Below are 23,137 nucleotides of genomic sequence, written 5' to 3' on the forward strand. Positions count from 1 at the left end.
GCGGCCAAGCCAGCACACGTGCACACGCACGGTACGCAGACATACGCACATGGTACGCAGATATGCGCACAGACACATGCATACGTACATATCTTATAAACACATAAAACTGTCCTGTCCAGCAGCTCCTCAGGCATGTCTCAGTGCAAGGCCGCCGGCAAGTCACAGACATGGCCCTGGACCATCAGAGGGGCCCACTCGCCGTTGGGGCATGGGCTGCTTCTACAGCATCTGTGTAGGACCTCTGGTGCTGCTTGATTGCTGGCACTTCACCCGACATGGCCGCGCGCTGTGCGGTTGTGTCTGGTAGTAATGACGAGTCAGGGCAATACACAAGCACAATTAGAGGCACAGTGTCATCCCTGCCGTGTCATTAATAACAGACACAGCCGCACAGCTCACGGCCTTGTCAGGTGAAGTGCCGACGGTCCTGCACAGAAGCCGGGGAAGCAGACCCGGGCCACGACAGCGAGTGAGCCCCTCTGATGGTCCACAAATACCTAGACATAGACACATACACACACACATATACAGTACAGACCAAAAGTTTGGACACACCTTCTCATTTAAAAATTTTTCTGTATTTTCATGACTATGAAAATTGTACATTCACACTGAAGGCATCAAAACTATGAATTAACACATGTGGAATTATGTAGTTAACAAAAACGTGTGAAACAACTGAAAATATGTCTTATATTCTAGGTTCTTCAAAGTAGCCACCTTTTGCTTTGATGACTGCTTTGCACACTCTTGGCATCCTCTTGATGAACTTCAAGAGGTAGTCCACGGAAATGGTTTTCACTTCACATGTGTGCCCTGTCAGATTTAATAAGTGGGATTTCTTGCCTTATAAATGGGGTTGGGACCATCAGTTGTGTTGTACAGAAGTCTGGTGGAAACACAGCTGATAGTCCTACTGAATAGACTGCTAGCTGCTTTTTTCTTGCCATAATACAAATTCTAAGTAAAGAAAAACGAGTGGCCATCATTACTTTAAGAAATGAAGGTCAGTCAGTGTGAAAAATTGGGAAAACTTTGAAAGTGTCCCCAAGTGCAGTTGCAAAAACCATCACGCGCTACAAACAAACTGGTTCACATGAGGACCGCCCCTGGAAAGGAAGACCAATAGTCACCTCTGCTTCTGAGGATAAGTTTATCCGAGTCACCAGCCTCAGAAATCGCAGGTTAACAGCAGCTCAGATTAGAGAACAGGTCAATGCCACACAGAGTTCTAGCAGCAGACACATTTCTTCAACAACTATTAAGAGGAGACTTTGTGCAGCAGGCCTTCATGGTAAAATAGCTGCTAGTAAACCACTGCTAAGGACAGGCAACAAGCAGAAGAGACTTGTTTAGTCTAAAGAACACAAGGAATGGACATTAGACCAGTGGAAATCTGTGCTTTGCTCTGATGAGTTCAAATTTGAGATCTTTAGTTCCAACCACCGTGTCTTTGTGCGAAGCAGAAAAGGTGAACGGGTGGACTCTACATGCCTGGTTCCCACAATGAAGCATGGAGGAGGAGGTGTGATGGTGTGGGGGTGCTTTGCTGGAGACACTGTTGGGGATTTAATCAAAATTGAAGGCATACTGAACCAGCATGGCTACCACAGTGTAACATACCTGGCGGCGTCCTTGCATAGTGGTCCATCTCCCACTGTGCAAGAGCGCGCACTTGATCTCCAGTCCAGAATGTCTCTCTGGCTTCCCTCCATGCTGTCTGTTTGTGTCTGTTTCTGCTGCTTAAGGGCGGCGCCCGATCACTTCCTGCTTTTTGTACCTGCTGTGGGTCACACCCCTTGTGCGTCCTCAGCCTATTGCTGTCTGTCACCTGGTATATAACCCAGCTGCTCCAATCAATCCCTGCCTGAGCATTGTGTTTCATTCAGTGTGTGCTTGCACTCTGAAGGTGCCAGGTCCCGTTCTGTGTTTCTCTTGTCTGCCTATCCTGGAGGCTGTATTTCCAGGCCTGTCTGAACATGCTCCTAGCCTGTTCCTCTCGCCTTCTAGGGGTCGTTTACCTAGACCCGCTCCTGTATCTTGTCTGTCCTGTCTGAACACGCTCCTTGCCTGTTCGTCCCGCCTCTCTGGGGGCCGTATTCCCAGACCCGCTCCTGTCTCCCGCTGCAGTGTCGGTCTCTTCCGTACACTCAGTTCCAGTCTGAACTCTCTCCTATCCTTTACCTGTTTTGCCTCTATGTCCGTTCCTTTCCTTTTTCTGCAGAGTCTGAACTGGTACCTAACTCCTGCTTGTTGTCTCTGTACTCCCGTTTGTGAGTTTGTGGTCCACTTGCTACTTCACTGCAAATACCCTGTGGGTATCTGGCTCTGCCTTTCCCTTCCTGTCTGTTCCGTGTGAACAGAGCCCTGTCCGTCCTGCTCTGACTCCTTGCTCACTGCTCCGGCAGCTTTGCTCCACTCTGACCCTTTTTGCTCACTGCTCCGGCAGCCTTGCTCCGCTCTGACCCTTTTGCTCACTGCTCCGGCAGCCTTGCTCCGCTCTGACCCTTTTGCTCACTGCTCCGGCAGTCTCGCTCCGCTCTTATCCTTTTGCTCACTGCTCCGGCAGTTTTGCTCTGACTCCTTGCTCACTGCTCCAGGCGGCCTCGTCCTGCTCTGACTCCTTGCTCACTGCTCCGGCAGTCTTGCTCAGCTCTGACCCTTTGCTCACCGCTCCTGGCGGTCTCGTCCTGCTCTGCTCTTGCTCACCGCTCCAGGCGGTCTCGTCCTGCCCTGCTCTTGCTCACCGCTCCAGGCGGTCTCGTCCTGCCCTGCTCTTGCTCACCGCTCCAGGCGGTCTCGTCCTGCCCTGCTCTTGCTCACCGCTCTGGGCGGCCTCACTCTGCTGTGTTTGTCCGCCACATCTGTGGTTCTCTTCCAGAGTCCCAGTGTGTACTGGGTCCTATCCCGCCTGTGTTCCTACCTGCTAGTGCCTTCCTGTCTGCACTCTAGCCGTGCTTGCCTGTACCCCCCTGCCTGCATACCCGCCTGCCTGCATACCAGTCCTGCCTGCCTATTCCCACCAGTCTGTGAGCCAGCCTAACCAGTCTGTTCCTGTATTCCCCTGTGTGGGTCAACAGCCGTGTCCGGGGTCTGTCCTGGAGTAGCACCTGGTCCCTCTGCTCGGTTCCTCCTTGGTGCACTGGCGTCGTATGCCGTCGTGCGACCCTGGTCGGATCGGGTGAATACCTAGTTACGCCCCTCCAGGCATTTACTCTCCGGCACGATCCAGTGGAATCACACGCACACGCCGCTCAGCCCGGGCATGTGCATTACACACATCATCTTGAAGCGGCATGCTATTCCATCCGGTTTGCGTTTAGTTGGACCATCATTTATTTTTCAACAGGACAAAGACTGCAAACACACCTCCAGGCTGTGTAAGGGCTATTGGACCAAGAGGGAGAGTGATGGGGTGCTACGCCAGATGACCTGGCCTCCACAGTCACCAGACCTGAACCCAATCGAGATGGTTTGGGGTGAGCTGGACCGCAGAGTGAAGGCAAAAGGGCCAACAAGTGCTAAGCATCTCTGGGAACTCCTTCAAGATTGTTGGAAGACCATTTCCGGTGACTACCTCTTGAAGCTCATCAAGAGAATGCCAAGAGTGTGCAAAGCAGTCATCAAAGCAAAAGGTGGCTACTTTGAAGAATCCAGAATATAAGGCATATTTTCAGTTATTTCACACTTTTTTGTTAACTACATAATTCCACATGTGTTAATTCATAGTTTTGATGCCTTCAGTGTGAATGTATAATTTTCAAAGTTATGAAAATACAGAAAAATCTTTAAATGAGAAGGTGTGTCCAAACTTTTGGTCTGTACTGTACATACATACATATATATATATATATATATATATATATACACACACACACACACATTGCACATGACCTTACCCTTTCTGTACATGATGCAGGTTCTTCCATCTTCTCTGTGGGGCAACCTCCCCTCCTATTGGGGCCCGACTGCAGAGCTCTGGTGTAATTGCCGGGCAGGAGGGGGAGAGCGGAGAGGTAACATTCAGAGCAGGGGAGGGGGCAGGGAGAGCAGTGGCCATGCTGTAAGCTGGCTCTGTGCTCTGCTGGAGGGCGGAGCCTCCTCTACTGCACTTACACAGTCAGCAGCTGGTGAGTCATCCTCACAGCGCCGCCTGAGACAGCAGTTTTACAGAGCAGATTCCATCTTTTGACTCCCGGGCCCTCCTGTCACACATTATAATGAGGCCAATCTGGCCCTGGGAGCCCTGGTCCCCATGGCAGACCCGGGCCCCGGGCGGTAGCCCAGATTGACCTCATTATAATCCGCCTATGTCTGCAGACTTCAGTTTTTGCCAGAACATACATCCGCACTGATGGATCTGTGAAGGTTGCCTCCCCTCCGCAGTCGCTAATGGTCTGCCACTATCATAAGACATAAACAATGTCATGCGATCACCAGGGGACAAAGTGCGTTGAGAGAAGGAGTGGTGATGGTTCAGGAGGTATCTATGCTTTTTCAAAGACTTTATAAATAAACAGTTATAGAATTTTGTTTCAAATTCGCACCTTTATCAGGATTTATGTTGTAAGTGGATGAAAACATCCCTGTTTACATCCAGAAGCCAAAAACACATTCAAATCTAACCTTGATCACAGCATAAACGTGGATAAAATTGTATCAAAACTAGAAAAACCTCAGCAACAGCTACAAAAACATTTGCTAGTTGTAACATACCTGGCGGCGTCTTTGCATAGTGGTCCATCTCCCACTGTGCAAGAGCGCGCACTTGATCTCCAGTCCAGTTTGCTAGCCTGGCTTCCCTCCATGCTGTCTGTTTGCCTCTGTGTCTGCTGCTTAAGGGCAGCGCCCGATCACTTCCTGCTTTTTGTACCTGCTGCAGACACACCCCTTGTGCATCCTCAGCCTATTGCTGTCTGCCATCTGGTATTTAACCCAGCTGCTCCAATGAATCCCTGCCTGAGCATTGTGTTCTGTCAGTTGGCCTTTGGTCACTGATATGCCAGGTCCCGTTTATGTTTCCTGCCTTCGGTATCAGTTCCCGTGTCTGAACTGTGTCCTGTCTGTATTATCTTCTAGCCTGTTGTCTTCTGCCTATCCTGGAGGCTGTATTTCCAGGCCTGTGTGAACCCGCTCCTGTATCTTGCTGCTGTGTCTGTTCTTGTCTGAATACTCTCCTAGCCTGTTTTGTTTTTCTCTATGTCCGTACTTTCCCTTTTTCTGCAGAGTCTGAACTCGTACCTAACTCCTGCTCGTTGTCACTGTACTTCCGTTTGTGAGTTTGTGGTCCACTCGCTACTTCTCTGCAAGTACCCTGTGGGTATCTGGTTCTGCCTTTCCCTTCTAGTCTGTTCCGAGTGTACAGAGCCCTGTCGCCACCGCATCTGCGGTTTTCACTTTGCTCAGGTCTGTCCACCGCGTCTGCGGTTTTCGCTTTGCTCAGCTCTGTCCACCGCGTCTGCGGTTTTCGCTTTGCTCAGCTCTGTCCACCGCGTCTGCGGTTTTCGCTTTGCTCAGCTCTGTCCACCGCGTCTGCGGTTTTCGCTTTGCTCAGCTCTGTCCACCGCGTCTGCGGTTTTCGCTTTGCTCAGCTCTGTCCACCGCGTCTGCGGTTTTCGCTTTGCTCAGCTCTGTCCACCGCGTCTGCGGTTTTCGCTTTGCTCAGCTCTGTCCACCGCGTCTGCGGTTTTCGCTTTGCTCAGCTCTGTCCACCGCGTCTGCGGTTTTCGCTTTATTCAGCTCTGTCCACCGGGTCTGCGGTTTTCGCTTTGCTCAGCTCTGTCCACCGCGTCTGCGGTTTTCGCTTTGCTCAGCTCTGTTCACCGCGTCTGCGGTTTTCGCTTTGCTCAGCTCTGTCCACCGCGTCTGCGGTTTTCGCTTTGCTCAGCTCTGTCCACCGCGTCTGCGGTTTTCGCTTTGCTCAGCTCTGTCCACCGCGTCTGCGGTTTTCGCTTTGCTCAGCTCTGTCCACCGCGTCTGCGGTTTTCGCTTTGCTCAGCTCTGTCCACCGCGTCTGCGGTTTTCGCTTTGCTCTGCCCTGTCCACCGCGTCTGCAGTTTCGAATTTGTCTCCCAGTCTGTACTGGACCCAGCCTGCGCTCTAGTCTGCCTGTTCCTATATTCCCCGGTGTGGGTCAACAGCCGTGTCCGGAGTCTGACCTGGAGTAGACCCTGGTTCCTCTGCTCGGTTCCTCCCTGGTGCACTGGCGTCGTATGCCATCGTGCGACCTTGGTCGGATCGGGCAGATACTTAGTTACGCCCCTCCAGGCACTCTCCGTTTCATTGCACAGTGGAATCACTACATAAACACGCACACGCTAGTCAGTCTGGGCGTGTGCATTACAGCATGCTCAGGCCATGGTTCCCGTTGAGCCCCATGGCCTTCACTCTCTGAGACGTTTTCCAGCGAATACGTGCATTAAAAATAAATATAAAATTTTTTTTTCTTAGCTGAGTTCCAGGCGAATTACGCACCCGTCCAGATGGATCTTTCTGCACTCGTTCCTGCGGATCCTCCACGTTACTATGGGGATCCAAGACAGAGTCGTGCATTTGTGGAGCAATGCATGCTACACTTCAAGTTCTACCCTCTATGTTTTCCCACAGATCGGGCTAAGGTGGGATTCATGATGTCTTACCTAGCGGGTGATGCCTTGAATTGGATCACCCCCCTATGGGACGCACAGGATCCTATCGTCCTGGCCATAATGGCCTTCCTGGTGGCCTTTCTAATGGTCTTCGATGATCCTAACCCGGAGGCTCCTGTTGAAGCTTCACTTCCAAATATCTCGGAGCAGCCCCGATGGGTAATGTGTGTGGGTAGCGCAATAGTCCTCCAGCCCAATGAGACTACTGCCCACCCAGAATCCTCACAGGGTGACTACACTCTCCGGAATACTTCTCCCAACCTCAAGAGGCAGTCCAGACGTGCTAGACGTAGAGGCAAGCTGTCACGCCAGGGTCTGTCCTCCCTGAGACCTCCTGACCCTAACCTTGAAGTCCCTACTGAAGCTTCATCTCCCTGTATCCCGGAGAAGCCCCAACGGGTAATGTGCGTGGGTAGTGCACCAGTTCTCCTGCCCGAAGAGACTGCTGCCCACCCAGAATTTACACCGGAGGACCCCCTGTTGCCTCCTGAATCCCCGGGATACCACTTGATGACTATTGGAGAGAGACTTCCCTATACTCTGCACCTGTTACCTCGCCCGCTTCGTCCAGTGAGTCCGACCTAGTGTTCTCCGAAGCAGAGGTTACCCCCGAGTCTCTACACCCCTCCGATCAGGCGGAGGATCTCCAGTTGTCTCTTGAACCCTTCAGGGTGCTACCTGGTAGCGAATGGACAGAGACTTTCCTATACTCGGTACCTGATACCTCGGCTGCTTCATCCAGTGAGTCCGACCTAGTGTACTCCGAAGCAGAGGTTACCCATGAGTCTTTTCACCCCTCCGACCTGGCGGAGGACCTCCAGTTGTCTCCTGAGCCCTTTGGGGTGCTACCTGGTAGCGAAAGGACAGAGACTCTCCTATACTCTGTACCTGATACCTTGCTCACTTCGTCCAGTGAGTCCAACCTAGTGTACTCCGAAGCAGAGGTTACTCCCGAGTCTCTACACCCCTCCGACCAGGCGGAGTACCTTCAGTTGTCTCCAGAACCCTTCGGGGTGCCACCTGGTGGTGAATGTACAGAGACTTTCCTATATCCTGGATCTGATACCTCGCCCGCTTCATTCAGTGAGTCCGACCTAGTGTACTCCGAAGCAGAGGTTACCCCCGAGTCTCTACACCTCTCCGACCAGGCGGAGGACCTCCAGTTGTCTCCTGAACCCTTCGGGGTGCTACCTGATAGCGAATGGACAGAGACTCTCCTATACTCGGTACCTGATACCTCGGCTGCTTCATCCAGTGAGTCTGAACAAGTGTACTCCGAAGCAGAGGTCATCCCCGAGTCTCTACACCCCTCCGACCAGGCGGAGGACCTCCAGTTGTCTCCTGAACCCTTCGGAGTGCTACCTGATAGCGAATGGACAGAGACTCTCCTATACTCGGTACCTGATACCTCACCCGTTTCTTCCAGTGAGTCCGACCTAGTGTACTCCGAAGCAGAGGTTACCCCCGAGTCTCTGCAATCTTCCGACCCGGCGGAGGACCCCCAGTTGTTTCCTGAATCCTCCGGGGTACCACCTGATAACAAAGAGACAGTGACTTTTCTACACCTTGTACCTGATACCTCGCCCATTTCATCCTGTGAGCTTGACAAGATGTACCCCAAAGCAGAGGTTACCCTCGAGTCTCTGCACCCCTCCAACCCGTCGGAGGGCTTTCAGTTGTCTCCTGAACCCTCTGGGGTGCTACCTGATAATAAGTGGAGAGAGACTTCCTTGTGTGCTATTCCTGGTACTCCACCCGTTTCATCTGTTGCTGAGGATGGCTGGATAGGAGGTAGCATCCTAGCTAACCAGAGGAGACCAGTTTTTCCGGTGGACAGTGGAAGTGATCTCCTTGAAGTAAAGGATTGGCCCTCGAATTCCCTGCGGAACATTCTGGCAGGCCTGAAGAAGAGGGGGCGTAAGGGGGGGGTACTGTAACATACCTGGCGGCATCCTTGCATAGTGGTCCATCTCCCACTGTGCAAGAGTGCGCACTTGATCTCCAGTCCAGTTTGCTAGCCTGGCTTCCCTCCATGCTGTCTGTTTGCCTCTGTGTCTGCTGCTTAAGGGCGGCGCCCGATCACTTCCTGCTTTTTGTACCTGCTGCAGACACACCCCTTGTGCGTCCTCAGCCTATTGCTGTCTGCCATCTGTTATTTAACCCAGCTGCTCCAATGAATCCCTGCCTGAGCATTGTGTTCTGTCAGTTGGCCTTTGGTCACTGATATGCCAGGTCCCGTTTATGTTTCCTGCCTTCGGTATCAGTTCCCGTGTCTGAACTGTGTCCTTTCTGTATTATCTTCTAGCCTGTTGTCTTCTGCCTATCCTGGAGGCTGTATTTCCAGGCCTGTGTGAACCCGCTCCTGAATCTTGCTGCTGTGTCTGTTCTTGTCTGAATACTCTCCTAGCCTGTTTTGTTTTTCTCTATGTCCGTACTTTCCCTTTTTCTGCAGAGTCTGAATTCGTACCTAACTCCTGCTCATTGTCACTGTACTTCCGTTTGTGAGTTTGTGGTCCACTCGCTACTTCTCTGCAAGTACCCTGTGGGTATCTGGTTCTGCCTTTCCCTTCTAGTCTGTTCCATGTGTACAGAGCCCTGTCCCCACCGCGTCTGCGGTTTTCGCTTTGCTCAGCTCTGTCCACCGCGTCTGCGGTTTTCGCTTTGCTCAGCTCTGTCCACCGCGTCTGCGGTTTTCGCTTTGCTCAGCTCTGTCCACCGCGTCTGCGGTTTTCGCTTTGCTCAGCTCTGTCCACCGCGTCTGCGGTTTTCGCTTTGCTCAGCTCTGTCCACCGCGTCTGCGGTTTTCGCTTTGCTCAGGTCTGTCCACCGCGTCTGCGGTTTTCGCTTTGCTCAGCTCTGTCCACCGCGTCTGCGGTTTTCGCTTTGCTCAGCTCTGTCCACCGCGTCTGCGGTTTTCGCTTTGCTCAGCTCTGTCCACCGCGTCTGCGGTTTTCGCTTTGCTAAGCTCTGTCCACCGCGTCTGCGGTTTTCGCTTTGCTCAGCTCTGTCCACCGCGTCTGCGGTTTTCGCTTTGCTCAGCTCTGTCCACCGCGTCTGCGGTTTTCGCTTTGCTCAGCTCTGTCCACCATGTCTGCGGTTTTCGCTTTGCTCAGCTCTGTCCACCGCATCTGCGGTTTTCGCTTTGCTCTGCCCTGTCCACCGCGTCTGCGGTTTCGAATTTGTCTCCCAGTCTGTACTGGACCCTACCCAGCCTGCGCTCTAGTCTGCCTGTTCCTGTATTCCCCGGTGTGGGTCAACAGCCGTGTCCGGAGTCTGACCTGGAGTAGACCCTGGTCCCTCTGCTCGGTTCCTCCCTGGTGCACTGGCGTCGTATGCCGTCGTGCGACCTTGGTCGGATCGGGCAATTACTTAGTTACGCCCCTCCAGGCACTCTCCGGTTCATTGCACAGTGGAATCACTACTTAAACACACACACGCTAGTCAGTCCGGGCGTGTGCATTACAATAGTTTGTTGCAATGTTAGGCTATTTACCTTTAAGTCAGTGCAACCCCTTTATCAAGACTATATAAAGATCCTGATAAAGATCCAGAGTACAGCCCAGCACTTCACCTGATTACCTCTTCTTTGCATGACTAGTCAGAAAAAAGACCAATATAAACTTCCCACTGGTTCACTTCTTTACTTGCTGACAGCATGCCGCCTATGATGTGCAGAGGTTCTCCCTATAGGTTCATTCTGTCCTTTGGGGTTGATGGACAAGTCAAAAGAGCCTAAATCTCCTTTAGCGAGTTATTGCAAAAATAACCAAGTTGCTTGGTGCTACCTCCCAGAAAAGTAAAGAATCATAGGCAGTGGAGTCCAGTGAAATGATTCCTATATTAAAGTTAATGCTGTAGAAAAAGACATAAACGGATCGCACATCCAAAAAACATACGTTGATCTAATGCTGCTAGGCAAAAATGTACAAAACATGGGGGTTGTTAGTTTAACATTCTGATCAGACTGTATGAAACCCACTACCACGTCATGCTGAACCTCTTAGTGGGCCCCTAACATTTTTAGCCTTAAAGATGCTGCGCCATGCGTCAATCACCACTGCGGCGACAGTGCAACAGCAGGGCAGGTGACCTGGTGCTTCACGGCACCCATGCTGCAAGACTGAGTCCCCATGACTCCATGCCACACCGCTCCATAGGCACAAAACCACAGCAACAATGGCCACCACACAGCACCAGCACCAAGTGAAAGGAGATAAAAAACTCACCTTCGACAAGCTGCCAGACCTCATGTTTTTGTATCTTTTTTCCTAGCGGCATTAGATCAACGTATAATTTTTGGATGTGAGGTCCATGTCTTTTTCTACAGCATTGCTATATTAAAGTTAATTTGACACATTTCGAACTTACTCCTTCATCAATGTGCTGACAACTCAGCTTTGTACTTTAAAGAAACTAAATCTCCTTTAGGATCCCATATTAACTACATGGCCTGCTCTAAGCACGCATAGAGTAATGCCATAGAAAAAATAGTTGTAGCCTAAAATGAAACCTATCATCCACAAGCAGTTCTGTAGATAGCAAATTATCTTTATAAAAAATAAAATAATATAATTTCCAACAAGGTTTACGCACATGTTCGCATTGGATAGTTGCGTCCGTCATGGACTTATTGCTGTTTACTACTATAATAGTGAACGCCTCAGTGTCAAGACTTTGGTTTCGTGATTCATTGATGATTATGTTATTTTCCATCTGTACAGGGTCATGGTGTGCAGTCTTTTTGGCCTTTTAGTAATGAAGTAAAAGAAAAGTAGACAGACTACTGCACTTCCTGATATATATGAAAGAAATACTGTCTAGAATTTCTACTGCTGATAATATGTGCATCATAGAAAAAGCATAAATGGTGTATTTCAGCCATAATGTATGAAATCTTAATGGCTTACACAGAGTTTTCACAGACAAAGACTTATAGTGTAGTAATGCACACATATACTGTAATTGTACAGATACACATAGGGTATTATAGAAGAAATGGATTATCGCTCACTATAGTCAAGTGAACTGACAACATGGCTACTTTGTAGCACAATTTCCTAATGCCTGTTTGCATGCATAGATTATTTCTAAGACCTACTAAAGGTCCTCATGGATATAAAGGCATATTAAGTGACATTGTTCACGAGATCAGAGACAGTGAGTCTAGAGAAAGTGCAGACTTCAAGGTTACAAAATGTCACACAAGAAGCTGACAAGCTGTGTGTTCAATGAGCTGTCACAATTGTGATGTTTGCTTCTTCTTAAACCCCAGCATTGAAAGAGAATGAAATCCCTTTTCATTCTGTTGTATGGTAATTATATACGCCCCTAGTCCACATATTGTATTGTGAATGGCACTGGCAGGTAGTAATTGCACCTTGAATAACATACAAATCGAGACATCACAATAGTCACAAATGGAAACTCTCTACCGATTGAATTTGATGGATATATGTCTCTTTTTCAATCACACTATTTAACTATGGTGGGTAGATTAAAGGGGGTTTTGGGGAAAAAAATGTGTTTGAACTGACAGTAAATAAAATAAAATCAAAATTAGCAATTTACTTCTTGAAAAAATTATATTTTTTTAAACCAGTTTCTGCCCTTTTAGTGGTTAGTTTCTTTCTTCTTCCATGACACGTCCTTCTTGTCAAGACACAGGTAGCAGCAAAATTATATTAATGTGGGGTGTACTGACTCCCTATCTTGAAGAATATCAGCTAGAAAGGACAGAGACCTATGGCAATTGGGACATATGTTGCTGTGACTTCTTGAAACAACATTTCCTCCTGTGTCAAGACTGAATATAGATCTTTCGGTCCTTTGTTAAAGTAATTCAAAATTTATTACAGGCAAGTTGCCAATAAATTTTTGTATAAGCAATTTTTATTTCCCTTAAACCCCTTAAAGGGGTTGTCCGGTCCAAATGGATAATTCTGCAGTCACTGTGTGTGACTGCAGACTTATGAATCCCCATCCCCCAGTGCACAGTATGGTTTCAGACCCAGGAGTGGAGGATATGTATGAGTTATACATGTTATACATACTCTCGGTCAGTGGGCGGGACCTCACTCCATGCACTTGTATGGAGCGAGGCCACGCCCTCTAGTCTAGTCTACACTGCTCGACCACCCACTGGCTGACCGCGTCACTAGACGGGGCACGGCCTCGCTCCATACAAGTGTATGGAGTGAGGCTGCGCCCACTGACCAGGATCATGCATAACTCATAAATACCCTCCGGTCCCTGGTCTGAAACCGGCGAATTCCCGCAGCGCACGCAATGTGCTCATGCGCTGTGGGGATTCATAAAACTGCAGTCACACAGAGTGACTGCAGACTTATCAATTTGGACTGGGCAACCCCTTTAACTTAATATGCCCACCATAGTAACATAGTATGGCTTAGAAAAGTAAATGTTCATCAAGTTCAACAAGGAGGTAGCTTCAAGTTATGGCTTCTGTTGCCAAACACATGCAGCCTGTTGGCTATCAAATAGTAAAGCTATAAAAGAAAGATGTCATGTTCCTGGAATTTTCCTTTAAGAAACAATAAATGTGTCCTTAATGACAAAAAGTGAATTCTATATTTTCTCGTTTAATTCAGGTCACCTGAGCAGTTTCTAATTCTGCCTCAATGGCATGACAGCACATGGGGTTGTGGACAAAGAAGACATTACAGAAAAGTCAGTGGGATACGAATTGCTATGGTATTATTGTCTGGGAAAAATGCTTTAGGAAAATATATAAAAACTTCTCTAGAGTCAAGAAATTGCTGCTTGAATACAAACGTAGGCAATATGGCCTAAACACTATGTTATTCATTAGGGTTGATAGCTGGATACAGCAATCATTACAGATGCTTTCCATGTAATCAGGGAGATGTTTCAGGCTGCAGATGCTAGTCTACTTTCCATAGATTTTCACCTTTATTAATTCCAAGCAGCCTCTTGCAGAAAATAGGGATCATTGTAGCACCATAGACAATTTAGAAGTTAATAAGAATTACTTTCTTCTTATTTAAAGTTGTTTCCAATAGGAAAGACACTGACTGAAACAAAATTAACAGCACAACATACATTGGAACATAAGTTTCATATAGATGATTCTTACTACAGCAAAGGAGATTCATTGCAAAGCTGCATACAGTCTCAGACTCTTATTCAAGTGGAATTAAAGTTTCTCGAATTTTACAAAAATCTCTATTCTCAAGAATACGGATTTCTTATAATCCTCTCTGTGAAAATGCATCAAAATGGCAGCCAGCTCCGTCCACCATTTTGCTGGCCTCTAGTTCCCGCTGACATCTGGTCCTTGGGGCATCTTCTTTCCACAGTTGCACACTGGTGTCTTCATTTTTAAATAGGACTACACTCCAAAACCAGACCTTGGAAGTCACAACTGGAAGTCCTGTTCTAGAGTGAAGAAGAGGCTACAATATGCAGGCACTGGAGTCAGCAGGGTTGCCAGCACTTGTGAGAGGTGAGGTATTATTATTATTATTTTAATTTACACGTTACAGTAAGTTTGTTATGTTTTCTAAAAATTTCAAGAGACCCGAGGCACCAAAAATGGTTAGGCTAAGTGCCCACGTTGCGGAACTGAAGCATATTTTTTACGCTTCTCCCTGGCGGGAAAATCGCATGCGGATTTTACATGCGGTTTTCCCGCCAGGTAGAAGCGTTTGTGAGGCGTCTTTGCATGCATTTCCGCATGCGGGTTATCAAGCACTTCTCTAAGTGATTTAAGCATCACTTGGAAAAGTGCTTGACAACTTGTTCACACTATATAAATCCATGCAACCGGCATGGATTTATATAGTGTGACCAAGTAATAGTTAAAAAAAAAGAATCAGAATGGTAAAAAATAAAAAAATAAAGTTTATACTCACCTTCCGATGCATTCTCTGCCCCGTCCAGAGTCTTGTGCGGCTCACGCTGTTGTGTGCAGGACCTGCGGTGAAGTCATTGAGTCATGTGATGGGTCACATGACTCAATGAGGTGGCAGGTCCTTCAGACAACAGCGCGACGGAGGGAAAACATCAGAAGATAAGTATAAACTTTATTTTTTCTTTTTTTTACAGGTTCTTTGGTACCCAGGTCTGGATGAGAGTCTCCTCTCCTTCAGACTTGGGTACCATCCGCACATTGATTCCGCATGCGGAAACGCAAAATTAATGAACATGCTGCTGATTTTTGACCGCAGCATATAATCTGCGGAAAAATCCGCAGCATGGGCATTGACATTGCGGAATGCCATTGGGGACCATGTGGTGCGGATATACATGCGTTTTACAAGCGTTTACGCTGCGGAAATTCCGCAGCATATACGCTTTTAATACGCAACATGGGCATGCAGCCTTAGTATATTAAAAAACGTAGCTTTTTTTTTTTTAGACAGGGCAATGTTTCAGCCATAATTGTCCAATCAAGCCAGAAATACAATAATAAAAATACAGTCAAGTGAGAGGTCATACTAAGTTAGCACAGAGTTACCAATGGTGCATAAGAATTGTTCACTGGATCAAGTTTATTATGTTCTGTGGTTGAGAAAGACTCCAGATCCTAATAGGGAACATTCAATTCACTGAGAATAACTTGATTGCAAATTGAATTTCCTAGCAAAATCTACATGAGTTGTCAAATTCAAATTTTGTCAAATATGCTTATCCAGAGGCCACCAAAGGTCCATGTTATAGCTATTCTATCTCTTTCATTCCTTTGACACCCAAGTGATTATCAAATCAGAGACGTCTCTATTTGGAATATGATCTGCTAATCCCCATGGTTCTTTCTCACAACACCTCAGCAAACAGCTTTTGGTAATTGTTGCAGGAGAAATTTAGTATTAGATGGCAGCCATCCAGAGTAATGGCTCTCTATGTAATACAAGGATGACTTTAGTACGCCAGAAAAAGATTTGCTCAAGTAGAGTTTCTCTCCATTTTAAGTCATATTGGAGAATCCTAAGAGATCCCATTGAGATTAATGGGTTATCCATGTAATGTCTGGTCATGTTGGATCCTACATTAAAAGAGTTGATGTTTGTGAGTGTTTTCTACTTTAATATATGAGAGTTGTAAGCATAGAATCCACTCTATTAACTCAGAAGTCCCTAATATACTATCTGAAACCTCACAATTTTATACATTAAAGGAGTTATCCAATTTATAATAACTATGTACATGTTTTCTATAAACAGCTGCGAAAGTTAAAAATGAAAACACACAAAGCACTGTTCACCTATTCTTCCCCCTACGATCCAGTCCTGCTCCCGTTCTTTTTATTTCCATTTCGTTGGCCAGTGACCACTAGAGTCAATTAGGGGCTAAAGTTGTCACATGTCGTAGTATAGCCATTTCCGCTTTGCAATGGAAGTAATGCAGTAGTTATGTGCATGCTGTGTGTAAAACACTGGGAAAACAAACGGGATAGTGATTTTTTATAACATTCGCAGCTGTTTCAAAATAATGTATAAGCGGAAAAAAACCTTTAAGGTAAATACTAGTAATATGCCGTAAAATACTGCCAAAAGCTCCAGAATTCTGGTGCAATTTGTACCATAAACTTATATTTTATGTCTTGCACCATAATTATTATGTATTTTAGACACTCTGTGTCTTGTTCATCAAGGGGACATTGCTTTGCAGAAAAAGAAAGTGGTTTAGCCCAAAAGGGCATTCATCAAAAAAGTGCAAAAATTTGGGCACAAATTTCTGGAACAAAGTAAGATAATAGACATTGTGAGCTTAGACCTCACAGTCTAAAGATATGCCAGATTTGTCAAATAACATTAGCCACTATGATATTAACAATGCCTTATCCAAGTCTGCAGGTCTAATAATAAAGCAGTGTTGGACTTTGAAGACACACCAGTTTTTCAGGCAGATTCTGTCTGGAATCCACCTGAAAAATTCAACTAAAGTGCTCCATAAAATGAACTTAATGCGCAGTAAAGTAAATACGAGATTGCTGTGCAGATGTTCCATCCATGTTTCCAAACTCTGAAGTGGTTAGAAGAAGTGACAAATCCATTCATCAGGCGGCTCTTGCCATACTTGACAGTATGGAGCGAAAGATGCTGCAAGAACTGCGACAAAGCCGTTACAGGAAAACAACCCCCGACGTTTTCCTGAAGTGGTTTTGCATAGGAAAACTCAGCAGCTGTGCTGGCATCTAGAGGACATAATGTGCACATAGCCTTAATAAAATATACCCCACTATGGTAGAAAAACAGACCCTTAAGAAATTACTTAGCACAGATATTTGGAAAGGTGGTGGTTTTCTTCCTCAACTAATAGGCCCATGTAAAGCTGCATGTCCAGTATGTCTCCCTTGGATATGTATGTAGTAAATATCCTCGTATAGCCTTACATCTCAGATTACTGTGTTTTTAAACAATGAGGGTTATATATCGACATAAAAATTACTGCACATCGATGGTGCATTCCAGGAACGTGAACTCCCTGTGGCTTGCTTCTGAAAGCTATCTGTCTATCAAGACAAAGGTTTCCTTCTCATCTAACACTGAATCTTGCTATGGGCTCTAGCTAGAACTAATTCTATTACAGAGTGCACCCAGTGACAATAATTGTTTTTACTCAGAGGCCTGCACTTCTGTAACAGATTGTTCCTTCTCCCTATAATTCCCATTATTTACTCTATCTTCATAAGCCCAGCAAAATACACTAATACCTATATACCGATAATAAACAACAGAGGAGTAAAATATCTAAATCCTGTCCAAGAAGTCACGTTCCAGTAATACATGTTATATAACATTTATACTAATATTTCATTTACATACAAATATATAGGCTTAGATTAACATTGTTATATGTAAAATATTATTTGTGTATACCATGCTGCTTTCAGCCTGACATAATTCCTGTTTTGATTTCTATAATTGTGCCTAAATGATACATATATGTTAAAATGTCCTTAAAGGAGTTTATACATACCCTGTGTGTCAGCAAACTACGATTAATGAATACATGAACTCCACTATTGCTATATGTTAGATACTTGGTTAACATTTTTTTTGATGAAGAAATGAAAAAGCCATCCAGCTACGACAAGGTGTACCTTAATTTTGGATGGTCCCTGACTCTAATGACTCACCTCTCAATGTGTGCAAACAGATCTTATGTGCATTGGGGAAGAGATGGGATCCAGGCTTAGCTCTTAATTAAAACCTTTCTGGGAAAGCTGGGTGGATAAGGATGCTAAGCTCCTCCCCAACGCACACTACAAAAAAAGGCCTTTAGTATTAAATTACTGTACAGGTACACAATACAAATATGCTGTGGCCGATAAGTAAGACAGCACTTTACGATTAATGAATACATAAACTCGAATATGTAAAAAACGTATAATTCTTAGTTAACTTTTTTTGATAATGAAATCATATTTGAAGAAATGGTTGGATGAGTTTTTCATTTCTTGATTAAAACATATTAACTAAGTACCTTACATTTTATGTGTATAGCAATAGTGGACTTCATGTATTGATTAGAAACAGTGTTTTGACGCACAGTGTATATACAATGGGGAAAATAAGTATTTGATACACTGACGATTTTGCAAGTTTCCCACCTACAAAGAATGGAGAGGTCTGTAATTTTTATCGTAGGTGCACTTCAACTGTGAGAGACAGAATCTAAAAATAAAAAACGGAAAATCACATTGTATGATTTTTAAATAATTAAATTGCATTTTATTGCATGAAATAAGTATTTGATCACCTACCAACCTACAAGAATTCTGGCTTTCACAGACATGTTAGTTTTTCTTTAAGAAGCCCTCCTACTCTGCACACATTTCCTGTATTAATTGCACCTGATTGAACTCATTACCTGTATAAATGACACCTGTCCACACACTCAATCAATCAATCACACTCCAACCTCTCCTCCATGGCCAAGACCAAGGAGCTGTCTAAGGACACAAGGGACAAAATTGATTGTAGACCTGCACAAGGTTAGAATGGGCTACAGGACAATAGGCAAGCAGCTTGGTGAGAAGGCAACAACTGTTGGCACAATTATTAGAAAATGGAAGAAACACAAGATGACTGTCAATCTTCACGGTCTGGGGCTCCATGCAGGTTCTCGCCTGGTCGGGTAAAGATGATTTTGAGAAAGGTCAGAAATCAGACCATAACTACATGGTAGGACCTGATTAATGGCCTGAAGAGAGCTGGGACCACAATCTCATACAATATCATTAGTAACACACTACGCCGTCATGGATTAAAATCTTGCAGGGCATGCAAGGTCCCTCTGCTCACGCCAGCACATGTCCAGGCCCATTTGAAGTTCACCAATAACCATCTGGATGATTCAGAGGAGGCATGGGAGAAAGTCATGTGGTCAGATGAGACCAAAATAGAACTTTTTGGTATCAACTCCACTCGCCCTGTTTGAAGGAAGAAGGATGAGTACAACCCCAAGAACACCGTCCCAACCATGAAGCATGGTGGGTGAAATATCATACTTTGGGGGGCTTTTCTGCAAAGGGGACATGACGGCTGGACCATATTGAATGGAGGATGGATGGGGTCATGTATCGCAAGATTTTGGCCAACAACCTCCTTCTGACATCTGTAATTGCAAACAAAGGTTTCTGTACCAAATATTAAGTTCTGTTTTTCTATTGTATCAAATACTTATTTCATGCAATAAAATGCAAATTAATTATGTAAAAATCATACAATGTGAGTTCTAGATGTTTTTTAAGATTCAGGTCTCTCACAGTTAAAGTGTACCTACAATTAAAATCACAGACCTCTCCATTCTTTGTAGGTGGGAAAACTTGCAAAATCGGAAGTGGATCAAATACTTATTTTCACCACTGTATATGTTTGTATATTGTCCACAGCATATTGTGCACCTGTATATTAATTATATACTAAAAGTGTGTGACTCCTTTTTCATTTTTCTTTATTTTGAATGGGTTGTTCAGCACAGAAAATTTTTAGGCATGGATGCACTTAATTTAAAAATGGAGGCCAACTCTCTTACCTACAGTCCCATGGATACAGCACAGATCACTCCAGAGGACTGCGACACCACTGGAAACGATGCCTTGGGATTCATAGAAAGACTAGTCAGATGACTAGAAAAACATGTAATCAGAGAAACAGCTGATGGCATGCTTTTCTAATCACCTAAATGCAGCCGCAGTCCTGTAACTTCTGGACAGAACTAGCATTGCTTCCAGGGGCACGACTTGTTCTCGATCCACTGTTAGATGAGTTTGCCTCCCTCTTTCTTTTAAAACCAGCTGAACTTTTTCTCTTTTCTGTGTCAGACAATCTCATCACTGATTAGAGCTTTTCAAGCACCATATTATTATAGAGAATACTGGTTACCTTCAATAAGAAAAATAGTTATGGAAAGAGCTACACAATACCTATACAGAAGGATGGATAAGAGAACAAATTTTGTACCTGATGAAGAAGTCTCTCCCGTCTCTGTTTGTCGCCATCTCCCATCCATAAGGTGATCCCTGAGGCAAATTCCAGGTCCCAGTAGGTGGAGGCCACCCTGAAGACTTTGTTCTGTGGCTGCAGAAAAAAAAACACTACTTCAACTCTTCTGGCTATGTGCACCCACCGTAAACTAAAATACCCAACCCATGCTTGCTATTTAAAGGGGTTGTCCAGGACTTTATCATTGATGACCTATACTTAGGAGAGGTCATAAATGTCTGATCGGTGGGGATGAAATACTCGGCAGCCCCGCTATCTGCTGTTCACAGTGTCGATGGCTACTGGAACTGCTCAGTTACGGAGCTGCACAGTACAGCTGGGTACTGAACATCCACCCCCTATTGATTTGAACCGGGGGCAGATGTGTAGTACTTAGCTGCGGCCACTATACAGTTGACGGTGCTATGCTGTGCAGCTCCGTAACTGAGCAGTTCTGACCGTCGTCGACAACAGGAACAGTTGATCGGTGAGGATGCCGTACCAACAGATATTGATGATCTATCCTAAAGTCCTGGACAAGCTCTTTAATAAAAATGTTATACTGTTGGACCTTATAATACCAGTTTTGTTATTGACATTAGTAATGAAGTAAACTAAGCTGACAGTTGATTTTGGAAAATTATCAATATAATATAAAGATTGGTAAAATATCTGTTTAAATAAGATTATTTAAAAATGAAAATATAATTTGTATAAGGTAAAGAAAACATTTCAAAAATAAATATGACTGGATATAAAACAAAAACTAAAGGTAAGAAATATCTAAGAAAGTACTATTAGTAGCTATCCCAGCATACACATAAGCCACATACAAAGCATTTGTAAACAGGAACTTGGTCACCATAAATGCATGTATAGTGATTCTTCTAAAAGGAGCTAGCTTTGGAATAGAAGATAAGTGCTTTAGAACTCTCTCCTTGAATATACACCCTTTCCGTAATTGACCACAAAAACATTTGGCTTAAGAGCCAACATACAGAATAAGTCAAATCGTTATCCAGCATTGACATAAGACTAAAATAGAGTTTTAGCTTAGTAGGCACGGTTTATACTTGTCTGATATTCTAATACTACTTCTGCAATGTCATCTACATATCTTTTATTATGGATATAAGGATCTAGCTTCTTTGCAACTTTTATAAAACCAGTTTATTATGTGTTTATAGGCTACATCCAACATTGCAATCAATTTTTTATATTTATTCATCTAAAATAATTAAGTAACTTTTAAAATCTTCATTAAAAATATTGTATCATTTGATGTCTATACGTCTGCTCAGTAACAGACCTTTGAATATATCCTATTTGGTATATTAGCAAGAAGTTGGGAACCAGATGGAAGAGAATATGTCTGTAAAATCAGACTTAGTGGTGCTTGTTTCTAGTTTGTTACCATGAAGATTCTTAGATATGTATAGGAGCTATACACTCAACACAATAGGATTTTTTTAAATGAAGACTTGCAAAGTGACTTCGTTTTAATACTTTAGATGCATCGGGGAGAGAAATATTGATTGCAAAGGTGGACCTGACTGGTAATTCTAGAAATGATGAGAGATCAAAAAGTTGAATTTGGATGAAAGGCGAATGTCTTTCTGCGAAAAGCTTTGACAAGGGGGCTTTGAAAAAGTTGTCATACTTACGAGGGTCCACTCTTATAAAGTTTTATTACAACTATTAAGGTTAATTGTTTTCATAGTGAAATATTGTAGATGGATTTCTAAACATAAACATTTCAAGTTAAATAAATCAAAATATCATTGTCTAGACCAGAGAATGACTGATCTTGTCAAACTACAAATTCTGGTGGTAATATATCAGGACTGCACAACCTGCAGCCCAGAGCCCACATGTGGCCTGTAATTCCTTTTTGTGCAGCCCCCAAACATCTAGTCACAAAACTGCTTGCCTCTGTGTGGCTGTTGACGTGTCATTTCAATAACAATGAAAAGAGGGCTGGCACACAGTCATCTCTGAGTCCCCCATAGATTTTAGGAGAATGGGGTCCTTTGATCAATCTTTGTTACTCCAGAAAGATATATAAGAGTTTCATAGGTCTCCAGCTATGCTTTTCACTCTCTATATTGTAGTTTATGGCATTCATGTTTACATTGGAGAGAGCTAACAGAGGGTAAAGGGGAACCCTATTGTTCTCAAAGGTTAAGGTTCCACTTTTTGAACTACTATCCTTCAGACTGTTATGGCATAGAATTTTGATATGACAGAAATGGATCAGATTGTAATACCCCTGTAAGTTTTATTGCATATTGCAACCCTTTGGAGTGATTCAACATGGCAACATGGTGCTTTAACCAGAAAAGGTTGGGCAACTGTGTTAGATAATTTATCTTTTAACATATATACGGTACTTAATTACACTGACTTGATTATTTGCATTCTTTGAAATAACAAATAAATTTAAAAAAACTAACCTTATACAGGATATATTCACATGCCATTTCAAATACACTCCAAAAAGTCAGTCTTTTGGTATTTTAAGTAATGTGAATTCTTTAAAGAAACCATGGACGCCTTGTCTTGTGGTCTCATGAGGAGAGAGGCCATCCAACTTGTTATCAGCCTACAGATCAAAAGCCTTCATCTCTGATTTACTTGGGCTGCATTAGTGCCTATGGCAGGAGCAACTTACACATTTTGAAAGCCACTATTAATGAAGAATTATATAAAGGTTTAAAATAAAAGAACCTATACTCACCTCCTGTGATGGCTCCATTCCAGAGGAGTCAGCACTCGCGGTCCCGGGGCTGTGATGTGGTGGAATGACACGTGGTGCCCGGCGCCCAATCAGCACTGGCATCACTGTCCTCGCATCCTGTCGAATTGAACATGAAGAGGAAGTCTGGGATCAGCCTGTCCTCCTCTTCATGCTCAGTTCGTACGAAGGCGGGGATAGTGATGCCAGTGCTGATTGGATGCCAGGCACCACACGTAATTCCACCGCATCACAGCCCCAGGAACGCAAGTCCTGACACC

The 23,137-nt window shown here is 44.7% G+C and overlaps 1 protein-coding gene across 4 annotated transcripts in view; it reads right to left on the minus strand.

Annotated features, from left to right (window-relative positions):
* The window catches only part of FRMPD4 (FERM and PDZ domain containing 4), a 773,166-nt gene that overhangs the window by 362,020 nt on the left and 388,009 nt on the right, over positions 1-23,137 (minus strand). For all 4 annotated transcript variants that reach the window (XM_073664699.1, XM_073664698.1, XM_073664700.1 and 1 more), the window contains one exon: positions 20,102-20,218. In XM_073664699.1, the coding sequence (XP_073520800.1) occupies positions 20,102-20,218 (117 nt within the window). The remainder of the gene's footprint in view (positions 1-20,101; positions 20,219-23,137) is intronic.

This window comes from Phyllobates terribilis, unplaced genomic scaffold (assembly GCF_046119375.1).
Source record: "Phyllobates terribilis strain yellow unplaced genomic scaffold, ASM4611937v1 Scaffold_2__4_contigs__length_985480577, whole genome shotgun sequence".
NCBI lineage: Eukaryota > Metazoa > Chordata > Amphibia > Anura > Dendrobatidae > Phyllobates > Phyllobates terribilis.